Source organism: Corvus cornix, chromosome Z (assembly GCF_000738735.6).
Source record: "Corvus cornix cornix isolate S_Up_H32 chromosome Z, ASM73873v5, whole genome shotgun sequence".
Classification (NCBI taxonomy): domain Eukaryota; kingdom Metazoa; phylum Chordata; class Aves; order Passeriformes; family Corvidae; genus Corvus; species Corvus cornix.
Genome location: NC_046357.1, coordinates 15,417,398 through 15,432,317, shown reverse-complemented (window position 1 = coordinate 15,432,317; position 14,920 = coordinate 15,417,398). Strand labels below are relative to the sequence as shown.

The following is a 14,920-nucleotide window of genomic DNA, read 5'->3' as shown; positions in this document are numbered from 1 at the left end:
GGTGAGTTCGGAGCGAGACTGTGACCCTTCTACTCCCTGCTTGCAGATCTCCATCTGTCCATCCACCGCAGCCCAGCGCAGACGCCTCCCCACCGCCCACCGCCGCCCCTGCCCCCGCCCCGCCGCCCCGCTCCCGGGTTGAGTCTCTTAGCTCTTCGATTTTGCACACACTGAGGACGTATCACGCTTCTCGCCGTCACTTCGGAGGAGGACAGAGCTGCTGCCGTCCCCTGGGGAGCCGCAAAATCCTCTCCCAGCCCGGAGTGAGGAGACACATCCCCGTGCCCCTTCCTTTCCTCAGCGAAGTGAAGCGAGCCCGGGCCCCGCGCCGCAGCTGAGGGCCCTGCTCATACAGCTAACCCCCCCACGCCAAAGACGTGCCCGCCGCCCGCCCGGCAGCGCACCGAGAAAAGGGGATATGAAAACGGGGGGGTGGTGAGGGGAATGATGCTCCAAGCTGTGTACCCCCTTATGGCTAAAGGGGGTCCCCCAAGTACTGGACTCGCTCCCCTGAGCTCTCGACCGTGTGGCGAAGCTGGAGGGGTGCACGGATCAGGGGGGGGTCTTGGTCCCCTCCGAGGGGATGGTGGAGGGGGGAACTGGTGGCTTTCACAAGTGCCATGCGGAGCAGGGAGCTGGCAGGGTTTTAACGGGAAAAAAAAAGAGAAGTGAAACACCAATAAAACCGTCCTGCCCCTTGCCAAGCACCTGGGAGAGCTGTCCCTCCACCTCCCCCTCCCACAGCACCCTGCAGGAGCCTTCGCCACCCCCAACCCCACCCCAACATCACCCCCAAACTTTTAACCATGTTGGATACAGGGAATCACCCCCATTAATGTCTTTGTCTCATTCTACAACAAAAGCAGAATAGCTCTGCTGTTGCCTTCAGAGCTGGAGCCCTGCAGACCTGTGCCCCGCTGTCCCCCGCTGTCCCCAGCTGTCCCCAGCTGTCCCCGTGCCTGCTCTGCTCTCCTCCCCATCCTGCCCGATGTCCTGTTTTGTAAAGACACCTCCTCTTGGCCCTGCCTGGACCCAAGCGCAGTATTTAATACCGTACGTCCTAGTATTCCCACTGTTGACATGCTGTATTTGAATTTTTTATAGATGTATATATATAAAAAAAAAAAAAAGAATCAAAAAAAAAGTAATAGAGGGGATAAAACTAAGCTCACACAGAGACAACGCACACACGCACACACACACACACGCACCAGGAGAGACTGTCTTCATTAAATGTTCATTTCATGATGACTGGCGGCTCTGGGTGTTATTTCCCTTCCATCTGGAGCGGGAGGTTTTGGCTGCCTGCTTCCGTGTGTGGTGCTGGCTGAGCTGGGGAGGACATGGGAACAGCACTGAGGGGGACACACACACACCCCCTGGAGGCTGCCCTGGGGTTTGAGACCACAGCCCCATCTTCCAGAGGGATGGGAGACCTGAAAGCTGGCCTTCAGGACATCCTGAGAAGGTGCAAGGGGGATGCCCGCCCTGGAAACCCCTGGTGAGGGAAAGGGAATGGTTGTCACCACCCCCTGTGACGCCTGTGCTGTGACAGCAAGGTGCCACATCTCCCCATTCATGGGCCCTGGAGGATCCCATGTGTCCCCAAGCTCTGGCTGCACCCTGACATCTCTTGGGCAGGCAGCAGGATAGAGACCTGCCTGTGCTCCACTGCAGCCTGGGGGCTGGAGGTGGCACGTAGTAACAATTAATGCACTTCCCATGTCTGATTAATAATTTCATGTTAGGAAAATGTCACTGTCCCAGATGCTCTGAATTAAACTTCTATCAGAGCAGGGCTCACAGGGACCCAGTGTGGGGGCAGTGGATGCAGCGAAGCACATTGTTGGAGGCTGTACTTTCCCCATGTGCCTTGCTTGTGAGCACCACCTGGAGCAGAGATGCCATCAAGCAATGCCTGGGGGAAAAGCTCCATTTTTTAGAAAATCACCTGTCTGGTGCCCCAACTAAGTCTCTACACCAGGGAGAGGGGTGTGTGGCTGGCTGGCTGGCAGGCTGACTGGATGCACACATGCATGGGGTGGATGGATGGGTGAGTGGGTGGAAGGAAGGAAGAATGGAGGTGAAGGAGCCACAGCCTTGGCTCTGCAAAGCCTGAAGGCAGCACCAAGCCAGTCACTTGCTCCCACCAGGCACTTGCTGTGATTTTAACCATGTTGGGGCTTTATTTAGGGGAGAGCTCAGTCTGATGCAGACCTGTCTCTGGCTTGGCCATGCTGGCGGCAGCACTGACTTGGTTCACTGGTTAATGTTCCATTACCAGACAACATGCCTCCGTCATTTATTAATGTTTCATTAGTGTTAAAAACATCTGGTAATTAATTATGCACTAATTATGGATTCACAGTGCTAAAAGCTGGGGTAATCTACCATAGCAGATGGCTCTTTGGGGCAGGGGGAAGGGACAGCTCTTAGCAGAGATGAAAATGTCAGGCCCAGCCCTTGCCAGGGGGAATCACCCCAGACAGACAGATTGCCTTCATCTCCACCCAGGATTTCCATACCTGGTCCAGAGGCATGTTGTCTCAGGTTATTAACCAGAAGAAACCTGTCCCTCTCAAGCTGTTTCAGGGACCAGGGGAGTGGTGCTCCCCCTGCCAGGGGCAGCTGTGTGAAAGCCATCTGAGAGAGTGGCTTTCACACAGAGCCCCAGGCACCATCCAGCACCTGGAGTTGGTACTCGGCTTTCTGCCGGCTCTGGGATGCCGTTTGTCGGCCCCTCTGTGGTGCCTGGCCACGTTAAGCAGCAGTCCATAAAGCAAGGGGTGTCATAAAAGCCCACTCGTTAAGTGCCCCAGGAATATTATGTACAGATGTGCAGAGATGTTTCAAACTGGGAAAGGTCCCAGGGGAGCATCCCTGCCAAGCAGAAAATCCATCCACTTAGCAGTATAAATCCATTCAGGAAGAAAGAGGGAATTACAATGCTCAGAGAGACCTGTGCATCACATAACCTGAAATCCAATATATCACCCGGGTGCAATGGGTCCCTGCATCTTCCCAGCACATATGTGGCAGTAAATCCCACCTTAGGTGTTGTTTTGGGCTGTTGCTGATGCGAGAGCAGCCTTGCACAGAACTCCCCAAGCTCTGCAAGAGGGATCAGACGTGTGACTGGAAAGCAGGAGCTATTTCCTAGACTTGAAGCCTCGGAGGAAGCAGAAACCCCCCTTGCTTGAGCAAGGGGCTGAGCAGTGGAACGGGGCTGAATCACTGCACCTCCTGCATCCTTCCCTGAGGCGGGTGCTAGCAGAGACCTTATTCTCCCTGACCCAATAGTCAGAGAATCCACCTGCTCCCACATCAGCCTCCCAGGAGCCTGGAGCTCCCAGGGGGTAACAGCCAGCTTATTTATCACAAATTAGGCTGACAGCAATGCGTCGTGCAGCCTTTGATGGGGTGTCATGCTTTGGTGGATGAAGGAGGAGCAGTGAGTACCATGCTGTGCATGTTGGCTCTGACAGAGCATCAGTCTGGCACAGTCACAGGTAAGAATGGGGAATGAAGGCAGGCTCAGCTGTTGAGAAAGCACACCCATGGCTGCACTGCCAGACCTGAGCTAAGAGCTTGCTGAGCTTCGTGGAAGTACCAGTTGGCAGAGGAGAGCTGCTACTTACTTTCACAGGGGTAGACCTGGTCCTTCAGGGGCAGATACCCTCCTCTATCACAACCAACAGAAGTGTCAGGTGGAGATGAAAGCAGCAGGAGCTGGTGTAAAGGCAGTTGCTGGGATGAAAGTGTGAAGGGCAGCATCTGTGAGGGGTGGGGGTTGTAAATAGAGTCAGCCTGACTTGGAGGAGCCCAGACTCCCCCAGTCCTCAACCTGCAATAGTGTCAAGCCCAGCAAATACAAGAGTCCACCCCAAACCACGGAGTATCGATTCAGAAAAACCTTATGTCTCCTGTACAGAGCTTATGTCTCCTGTACACTGGATGCCTTTGGCAGATTGTAGCCTTCCTCCTGCGGCTTTCTTCCCCAGCGGCAGGAGGGACAGTTCTGGCGACAAGGTCCCGCCACGAGGAAAGGCTCTTCTCTGACATCTTTGGTGCAGGAGTGAGCCCAGGAGCTTTGGGTTAATCAGCCACCACCACACAGAGAAGGAGATGGAGCTGCAGATGGGGACCCTGGGGGTAAAAACAGCCTCAGGCACCATCACAATGCTGTAGGGCAGAGGTTTGTAGCAACAAGAGGTGACAGATGGTCACAGCAGACCACAAATGACAGTCTTGGACCATCTTATTCCTTGGTGGCTCCAGACAAGGGCTTGATTCATCTCCAGAAGTGACTGCCTGTTGTTTGAAAAGCCTCCAAGCAGTGATGCTCTTCCTTCTTATGTCCATCCTGACTGGCTCAATGTCTGTCCTGGCACTGTGTCCCTGATCCCCAGACACCTCTGGCTGCAGCTTCATGCCCTCCCTCTCCACCAGACCAGTCCTGGAACCTTCTCACTGCCCAGATGGGCAGCTCCCACCACTGTTTTCCCATCTTCCACCACTGCCCAAGTGCTATGACCTCCCTGCTCACCTCTAGTCTGCCCCAGTCCCCTCCCTGCTCTGGCCAGGGTGACCCACATGGATTATCTACTCACAGCATCCCAAACCTCTCTACACACAGACACGGCAGCCAAGCACAGCCCACCCAGCTCAGCTGCAGCGTGGAGACCAGACCACACCAGGGTCCTCTAATAAGCCATAAACTCTTTTTTTCCTCCCTTTCAAGAAAAAGCCAAGCATTAATTTGGCTTCTGCCACTCTGTTTATCTAATAGCATCACTGATTGATTGTCTTATTTATAACCCAGATCCGGTGTCTGGGCTGCTCGCGGAGACGGGGTGATTGATGGAAAGAAGACAGCCAGAAAGGGACTTAATGGAGCCATGTGGCTGAGCAGCGGAGTAGTGGCTTAGGCATGAAATGAAAAGTGTCTCCCACAAGTCTGGGCTCCTCTCCTCCTTTCCTGCATGGTTCTCAGGGAAGCTGCTAAGTGCTGGGAGAGAGCAGCATGCTCCCTACACCCTGCCAAAAGCGATCAGGGACCATACTCAGGTCTCCTCCAGCAGCCTGGCCAAGGGGACACAGCCAACAGGGACTTGGACTCCTTCCTGAGAAGGCGTCATACAGTCTCTGGGAAGGTTTCCCCCTTCCAGGATGGAAGGGATGGTTGAAAGGTGTGAGACAGCCTGAACCCTGCCCAGCACCAGCATGCTGTCAGGATGCCTGTCCTGCCAGCTGGAAATCAGGTCCTTGCACAAATAGATGGCGCAGAGAGAAGCCTTTCCCAAAGTCCCCTCCTGCAGGCTGGCAGCACCTTCCAGAGGTCTCAGTTTTGTCCAAAGCTGGACTGAGATATTTCTACATCCCTAGGGAAAGTTTCTCTGTTCCTCACACCCAGTGGTCACAAACCCCAGCAGAGTTACCAGCTCACACATGAATCACCCCATGGAGACAATTGTTGCCATAAAGCACCAACAAATGGGGAAGGAGATGCAGTCCCAGGAAGTGACATGCCATCATTCAGGGTCATGCCGGGGATGTGTGACAGCCTGGATATGTCCCAAACCTCCAGCCTGCAAATTCACCCCAGAGCAGCCTGTCCCAGCTGCAGGATCAAGTCGTGGTCAGGATATGGCTGACAACTCCAAGTCCCCAGGAAGGCATTTGGCTTTGATCTGAGCCAGAACTAAACCCTCATCTTGTCCATAAAGATCAGTTTGGGAAGAAAAAAAACAACATACTGGTTCAGTCAAAATATTTCATCGCTGTTTAATGGTCTTTATTTCATGTTTGATTGTAACAGATAATCTAATACAAGCCTCAAGCAAAGCCAAACACAGTTGTTTCATTATGAAGGATCCCATCAGCCAGCTTTGACGTGGCCAAACCCCACTCCTTTCCTTTTTTTGTTTTTCTTCCTTTATTTTTTTCCCACATCTGAAATTTGAGGAAAACCAAAGCAACTTCATGAACATTGCTGTTTTAGTAGACTGAAAGAAACCATCCAGGAGACAGGTCTCCAGTACTGGAGATATTGTTGCTCCCGACACCAGTGCTTGGCAAACACTATCCAATGCCTTATGACAGAGTTTTATTGCTTCCAGGAGAAACCCCTCCTCGGAAAGTCCCCCTGGACCAGCAGATATGGGCAGGTGATGAACACTCCCTTTGGGTGGGGTGCCCTGAGTGATGGTGGTCCTTCTGTGGGTGATGCCCCTATCACCTCACCATGTGTCCAGGGCTGTGAGGAGAAGGAACCAGGACAGGGCAATCCTTGCAGGATGTTGGAAGATGGAGGGGCCCCTGAGCAGTGGGAGCGGAAATGGCCTTTGATGTGGAAGCTCTCCTTTCACAAACACAATGAGTTGCAGAGAAGTTTTATAAACATGGCTATTGTTGCTCCATCCCTTTGGTGGGAACAGATGGTCTGAGGGCTCTGTTCGGCCCCCCCTTCCCTCCCCTCACTCCCTATCCCCATTAATAAAGCCCCGGCAAGTCCAGCACCGCTAAGGTTTTCCCAAGGGGGATCAATAAATAAATGTAATAACAACAAAGGGGCCCATGCAGACAAGATTGGGTTACAAAGAGGCCTCAGCCCCCCTCCTCCTTTCCGGGTGAGAGTCACTGCATGCAGGCACTCTGGCCAGTTCGAGGAGAGGTTCCTCCATCCCCACTGTCTGTGGGAAGCAGGGACAGGATCTTCCCACTGAAAGAGCCAGGCAGTACCCTGCAGTCATGAATGGCACAGTGTGACCTTGGTGGTCACCTTTGCAACCTTGGCCATGGGACATTGACGGCATATGGCTGTCAGCTCCCCACCTTTGGAAGTCACCTGAGGTAGCTGTAGGAACAGGTTCAGCCACTGACGCTGGGTCTGCAGCACGCAAGTGCCTTCTTCTAAGATTTCCTGGCCAACAGGTTTCTCCAGGTCCTTTCCCAGAAGGATCCCATCCAACACAGTGCACTTGGGAGCAGGCATGATGGCTTCACCTGGGGTCACTTTTTGCCTTGCTCTTGCCTGATGAAAGACCAGGCAATATTCTGGCCAGCTGGAAAGCATTGGTGACTCTGACCTGCTCCTCAGTTGTGTGGTGAGTTTTAACGGAGGACTGGAATCTAAGTCAGCTGGGATTAAACCATGGCAATCTGCAGGCAGGGTATTCCTGTAGAAACCACCAGCACACACCAAATACTGCCCATGAGGCTGCAGGGCAGGAGAGCAGCCTCTCCAGGAGCATCCAGAGCATCTGAAAGTGGCCACAGCATCTCAACCAACTTTGAATGTTGAAGAAGTCACATGGAGACACTCCACTCAGTGGCCTCTCCTTTGGGAAAGGAGACCAGCTCCACAAAGCTTTCCAGGAACTCATCTACTGAGGAAGGGCCCAAGGCTGGAGTGACCCCATGAGCATGGCCCAGAGGGGACTTTGGTGACGTGCAGGAGAGACTGAGCAGAGGGTTTGATCCAAGAGCCAACTCTGAGCCTTGCCGACACGTCTCTGTTTGCTGCCATTGTCCAGCCTCCTCCCCAGCTGGTCCCTGCTGCTCCAAGGTGATGGGATGCTGGTTTTATCTGTGCAGGACTCCTGCAGCAAGGGGTCTGTGGGATGAAACGTGTTTCACACACGCACATGCACGCACTGCCGCCTCCCCTCTGAGCCGCCCTGGGAGTCCCTGCCTCCCCCCGACCACTAGCTCATAAAAAAATTAAGACTCTCAATATCATCTCTCACAAATGTGGATTTGAGGCCTCGTCAGTCACCAGACACGTCCCACAATCTGCACTGGCTCCAGACAGCTGGAGGGGCTTGCTGGAGGACCAGAATGACTTCATGCCGCCTCCCACGTACCGGGGGTTACCCAAAGTGCTTGGTGTGGGGAGGGGAGCGGGGGCCAGGAGCTCACAGACCCATCCCCACCCTGCTGCCACCATGCCATGCCCTGGATCCAACAGGGTGGGTGCTGGCCTGGGGAATGACCTCAGGCACTGATAGAAGAACTCTCCTGAGGGGCAGAGGCTCTCCCTGTGGGCGCGAGCAAGGCAGCTGGCCCGGGCTCTGGTGGCGGAGAGGTTTATATGAGGGCTGACCCCTTGCACCGAGTGCCTGGGGCAGGATAAATCCCACTCCGCCTAGGAGTGCAGGTGCACGGGGCTGCTGGGGAGGGGAAGGGACTACAGATGCATGGGGGATCTGGCAAGGGGGAGTGGGGCTGGCCTCAAGCTGTGTGCTGCTTTGGGTCCATCCCAGCGGTGGGAATGGTCCCCTGGCCTGCTCCGGAGACCTCTGCATTGCTCTGCGGGTACTCTTGGTAGGGCTGCCTGCACACAGCCTGCCATGGCGAAGCTCAGAGGTGCAGGAAGACCTGCACCATGCCAGAAGGTGTGGTGCAGGATGCCCAGAGGAGACTCGTGGCATTGTGGGGGTACCCACAGCATCCGCTGGGTACCGCAGGTGTTTGGAGCATGGATCCATAGCTTTGTGCCTCACATTCACCCCTGGTTTAAATCCTATCCAGGACTTCCAAGCCACTATAACAACGGCAGCAGGAGATCGCCTAGTCCCTATTAGGCCTGATGTCTCAGACATGGTGACATTAAAGACGCTGTGCCAAATGCCTCAAGAGAGGATACTGGTGATGTCCCCAGCCATGGGGGCTCCTGACCTTGCTGCAACACTGGGAGATGCTTGAGGCCTACACTGGAAAATATACCTAGGATCAACACAGCCCTCAGTTCTACAAGCACCACCCTGTGGGTCCTGCCAGGCCTGGGACATGGGGAACATCATGTACAGGGCTGAGAGCAAACTCTGCAAGAGCTAAAGAGATTTCAGCCCATAGCTCACCTCCCCCCTTTCATGTAGCACTGACCTGAATTCTTGCCTTAGGAGCCAAGCAGGGGGTTGGGAACCTTTCTCTGAATGAATTATAATCATCTTTTGGAAAAAAAAAAAAAAAAACACAAAGGCTGAGCTCGAAGGTGGATAAATGCCCATCACAGAGCACCTGACTGAAGCCAAGTGCAAGCTTAACTTTGGACTGTTTGAAGTCAGCATATCCTCGTGCTCTCTGTCGGTTTGGGGCTTAAACCCTCCGTGCGTGCCTTCTACCAACACTTGGGTAATTTATAGACATGTGGGGGCTATTCAGAAAACTTTTCTGTGAACCTCCTGCATCATCCCAGTCCAGCTGGTTGGGTCATGTTTGCCTCTCATCAACAGCTCAGTAGAAGCACTGTGCAATGCGAATCAACTCCAAGAGTAAATGCTAAGACTTGGTATCCCAATCACAGGCCACATCTCTCAGGCATGCCATCCCCTGCTGCATGGCTACCTCACCCTACCTGACAGGCAGCCCATTGACTAACAGATGTGCACACCCTTTAATTAAAGCACAGTGAATCCACTTAGTGCTGTTTCATTAGATATCTTGTCTATTCAAGGAGCTGGAACGGTACTCACTCAGCTCAGCAGCCCAAGTCTCAGGATTTTCAGGCCCTTAATATTCACTCTGATCTGTTCATAAGTTATTCATGGGGAGTGGGAAATGCCTTACAAGAGAACTCACTCCAAACTGCTAGTGCTTCTGAGGCACCTCACAATATGCTTGCACAGGGAAAGGAGGGGAAAGTAATGAATAAATGATTGTTTACAAATTATTTACTTGTCTCCACTAATTTCCACACTGTTTACCTGGCAGTATGCTGAAGTCAGGAGCAGTTAGAGAAGATTTCATCCTGGTGTATCAGCGGATGGAAGTTGAGCAGCACAGGGGGAAGGAAGCCAGTGCAGCAGAAGAGCAAGGAGCTAGCTTTGTCTGCCAAAATTGGCTACTGAGTGCAGCCTTGCTTGGTCTTCACATTCCAGAAGAAATTGTTGTGCAGGGCTGTATTTTTGTCATAACTTCCTAGGATGCATGGAGTCAAGTCCAGGATCATCCATGCTGATGAGGGTTGTAAAGTCCTTAAGAGGACTACACCCTGCAGAAGATAACCAGGCCTTGCTAGGAGTTCACTGTCTCTCCCCAGGAAGCCAGGACTTTGTGGGGAAAACCAGGAAAAGATCCTTGTTGTGAACTGTGCAGCAGAGTAAGACCTGGCAGAAAGGCTGAGCTGTTTTGGTATCAACAGTGTAAGGTCTGTGAACATGGGAATGATGGTGCTTACAGTCCATGGCTACCTAAGGCAGGCAGCAGAATGAGCCCCTCCTCCTACTTAAAGCCACTTTAGGCTTCTCTGTCCCATCTCAAGCTAATTTCCCACAGTAAAGCAGAGACAGAAAATCACAGTGAAGAGGGATGGGCACCAGCAAAATTAATGTGTGTGTAAGTGTCATTTGGGGAAGGAAAAGGCAATCTGGCTATATCAGGAGAGCAGGACAAGCTGGGAACTGGTCAGTCTCAGCTGTGTTGATGTGCCTTCCAGACTTTCCCATGCTTCTTTCCCCTCCTGTTGCTCAAGGGTTTGTGAATTCCTCTTGGCTGAGCATCCTGGGAAACATGAACCTGGACTGCCACCAGCTGCTGGCAAAGCTCAGGTGGGGACTCAGGGCTGGGATAATGCAGTTGCCCAGTGTGTGATGAACCCATCCTGCCGGACAGCGACCCACAAGAGGCAGAGTGATGCTGTCTATAAGGGACTGACAAGGTGCACAGAAAGGACAGGTGGAAGTCAAATTACCCAGATTCAGCCTGCTTTCATTAGCCTGCATGGAAAAGATGTACAAGATGGGATAGACTCGTGCCAGCAAAACCCTGTCCCCAGTGCTCACAGCAGCCTGTGCTTTGGCCATACCCTGGGGACAGACAGCAGTGTCCAAGCCCTCAGGCTGCAGGAGACTGAGCAGGGCTGCAGGGATAGAGGGGGGATTTGGGATGCTCTCACCTGTAGCACGGAGGGAGAAAGCTGTCTGCAGACTGCAGGACACCTTTGGGACCTTGTCTCCTCTGCTCCCTTCCTAGTCTCAGCTACCTCTCACTCCGTTCCACTACCCCTCAAACTCCTCCATGCCCCAACCTGCTTGGCACTGACCCTGCTCCCTGCAGCCTTCCAGCTCATCACTCCCTGTGAGCAGCCTGTAAATCATCCTTGTACACATATCTCCCTTGGCCTTGGGGAGAGGGAATTTATCCCCCTAGCTCTGCTGTCAGGGACCTCCAGCTGCCAGGAGTGATCAGCATGCTCTTAATTCATTGCAAAGGGTGCAGGGTTTCGATGAAGGTCCCATGCCTGTTTCCCTGCCAAACCTTTGGTGCATGCCTGCACCCAGGCTGTGGAAACTTTCTAGGAAAATTGCCCAGCATGACTTTATTGCTGTGGTCCTTAATGAGGGCACATGAACCTGGTGAGGAAGCAGAGAGGCAGGAGGGGACTGCAGGCAGGACATGCAGCTTGGGAGACCCAGGCATGCTCCAGGTGTTGAGTATCTTCATGGTGGAGGCTCTCCCAGCTCCCTGGAGAGTCCTGAAGCATCCAGAACAACAGACAGCAGGCAGATGATTCAGGATTGCCCTAACTCTTGCCAGTCCCTTGTCAAGTCCATCACAGGAGCATAAGCAACACATCCAGATGCAAGCATTTGGGTGTGCAGCCCCTCTTGTCATTGACCTGAAGAAATGGTGTGGCTGAGGAGGTGGGAGGGAGAAACATGTGGAAATGCCTGTAGGTCCCTTGCCCAGCGCATGGATCCAGCAGGGATGGGCTCACAACTGGATGAGCTGCCTGGGAGCTGGCAGCAGTTCACTCACTCACACCAGTCTGCTGATCTCCCTCCAAAGCCCCCCCCAGAGCCTGGATCTCTGGTGTGAGATGAACACTGAGCAAATACCCCTGCTTTCCTGCCACAATTACCCTCTTTAACTTTTCAACTTATCACCTGCACAGAGGTTTATAAAATTTTAAAGCTAATGGCGTCTCCAGTAATGATACTGCAGATGTACAAGCTGCATCCTGGGATGAATAAATTATAGGAGGCCAAGTAAATTGCAATGGGAAGGACAGCAGCTGCAGGATGGAAACAGATGGCTTCGCCGTGTGCCACAGCTTGGTGTCAGTGCGGGGTATGTTCCCAGGGCTAGCTCTTTCGTGGTGGCCCTGAAGAACACCTGGGCACACCTGAGGCTGCAGATCCCCAGAGCATCAGCAAGTGCTGTAGCCAACATGGGGGTCTGTGCAGCTGGTTGAGTGCTGCTGTGGAACTACAGTGGCTGCTGGGGCTACAGTGGCAGTCTGTGGGCCAGTAGTAGGAGAGTAGGAGACCTGTCTTCCTTCTGCTGCTCACTGGGTTTTCATGCAGGAGGAGCTCACAGTCTCCAGGAGCTGACAGGATGCTTGGCAGCTTTCTTGATGGGAGGTGGCTTGTGGTTTGATTTACTGCTAAATTTCTCCCAGCAAAGCCTTTGCTGCTTTTCTCCTCCCCTTCACATGCACACAGTTTGCAGAGCAGGGTGGCTCATCCTACTCCTCTGCGCTATGGCATGAAGCACCCAGATGTACAACGAGGGTGCACATGGGGTTGTGCATCAGGTGCATGTTTGTGTCCTGTTTATGTGACCAATGGGACCACCACAGATCAATACCTGGGCTCCTCTGCACTGAGGGGCAGCACAGCCCAGCTGAAGTCCAACAGTGCCACATTTCCTGAGCTCTGGTTCCAGCAAAGCTGGCAGCACACTTTCCACATTCAGCAGGGTGACAGGACAGGGCTGTCTCTGTCCCAGACAAGTTAACAGAGTTAACAGCTGTTAGCAGATCAATTAAGCCGCATATCCCCTGGCTGCTTCAGTTCACCTTCCCCTGTGCTCTGGTTCACATCCCAAATTCATCCTGAGACAGGTAACTCCTGTTGGGGCACGTTCAGTGCTCCTCAGAAGCTGCTGCAAACATGGCCTCAGATAATAACCAGCCTGGGCTAACCCTCACTGCAGGGCTGGGGTCTCAGCCACATGTCTGCTGTCCCCTCTGATTTGTTGCTGGAGCAGCTCAGCCCCAGTGACATTGAAGGGATGCAAAGTTAGACACGGGTGGCAGAGGAGCTGGGGACATACAGACAGGCAGTCCCTAAGTCACTCTGTTCCCTGCTCTTCCTTGTGAGAACAGGGTCCTCCGGCCCAAGGTGTACACTGTGGAGGCTGCTCTGTCATGAGGATGCCATGAGGCTGATTAAAGGTGGAGGCTTTGCTCCCAGAACTGTCAGTGCCACCAGAGGTTCTCTGACAAAAATACAGAACTTCAATATGCAACCAGCCAGCATGTCTCTGTCTCTGAGGAATCCACTGTTCACACAAACCCACACCTTACATGCATGGGGTCCAACCAGCCTCACCCCTGCTGCATGCTGGCTGCAGCACAATACTCCATACCACTCCTCACAGGTGCACCTGATCCAGGTTGGGAGTGTGCAGGAGGAATTCATCCTCTTCTAGTCCTGATGCAGGAGTGGCTGGAGGGCCAGAGGATCATGCTGCCATCCTGAGAGACCTCACAGGCTGGAGACAGGGGCCAACAGGAACTTTATGACATTCACCAAGGAGAAGTGCAAAGTCCTGGATGTGGGGAGGAACAACCCCGTGCACGGATGGATGCTGGGGGGACACTCAGAACGAGCTGGAGATTCTGGTGGACACCAAGCTGAATACTGGCCAGCAGTGTACCCTTGTTGCAAAGGACTTATCCTGGGTTGCATTACAGAAAGTGCTGGCAGCAGGTCAAGGGAGCTGCAGTGGTGAGAACACAGCTGGAATCCTGTGTCCAGTTCTGGAATCCCAGTACAAGAGAGATATAATGGAGAGACTCCAACAAAGGGCCACAAAATGATGAAGAGATTGGATCATCTCTCCTATGATGAAAAGCTGGGAGAGACTTGTCCAGGGACAGGACAAGACGCAATGGGTACAAACTGAAACAGGCACAAACTGGAACACAGAACACACTTTTTTATTGTCCAAGTGACCAGCCACAGGAGCAGACGGACCAAGGAGACTGTGGATTAACACCTTTGGACATATTCAAAGGCCTTCTGGATGTGGTTCTTGCCAACCAGCTCTAGGGGGCCCTGCTTAAACAAAGTTTAGCTCTGGAGGTCCCTGCAAACCTCTGCCACTCTGTGATTTTGTGAACAACTTTGTAGACATTACAATTTTTGCTTTACATTACAAATCTTACATGCATTACAACTTTTGCACTCTGTTTGTGTGCCTGCTGGTTGGAAGCTGACAGGGCTACACTCAGTCACCCAGCCAGGAGAAGTTGGGCACTCCTGGAGATACAGCCAAGCCTTAGCAGAAGGGGAATACTTTCTCAAAGTCTGTTTACATCCGTGGGCTAAACCAGCCCAGCAAGAAGAACACCTGGCACCAGCACTGGTGGGGCTCACTCCTTTGTCAGCAACCCCAAATACCACCTGGCCCACAGAGCATCCCCAGAGAAGAGCTGGGAGGGGACAGGGCAGCCCTTCTCTTTGTCTGGAGAAAGTTTAACTGCACTGGGTAACACCATCTTACTCCACTTTCTTCCACGGATTCATTGCCTCATTCCAGAGCGATTGAGCAGGCGAATGTGTCCAAAAGCAGATGGATCCGCTAAGCGGTTCTTTCTTGCACATTATCTCATACAGTTTGGGTGCAATAAAACTTCCAGGCAGAACAAATCTTCAAGCTTGTGCCGTACCTTATTTTTAGCTGCAAAGTACGTCTGCTTTAGTGCTCCTAATCCCTAGCTTGATAGTAATTTATGGAGCAAGCTCTTGGCTTGCTTGGGCCAGAAGATTTGTAGTAAAACTTTTATAAGTTGCAGAGATAAATCCCATGGACTCTTGCAGTCTCAGGGGACTCTCCTCCAGAAGTGTATTTTGCTGAACACTCCCTCAGCATGGGAGTATGTTCAAGTGAGAAAGCATCAAATGGCTGA

General features: G+C 52.8%; 1 protein-coding gene across 8 annotated transcripts in view; it reads left to right on the top strand.

Moving 5' to 3' along the window:
* CNTFR (ciliary neurotrophic factor receptor) overlaps positions 1-1,251 on the top strand; it is a 200,654-nt gene extending 199,403 nt beyond the window's left edge. For all 8 annotated transcript variants that reach the window (XM_039567358.1, XM_039567362.1, XM_039567363.1 and 5 more), the window contains one exon: positions 47-1,251. In XM_039567358.1, coding sequence (XP_039423292.1) covers position 47 — 1 coding nt within the window. In that variant the 3' untranslated portion in view covers positions 48-1,251. The remainder of the gene's footprint in view (positions 1-46) is intronic.
* The last annotated feature ends 13,669 nt before the right edge of the window (positions 1,252-14,920 follow it).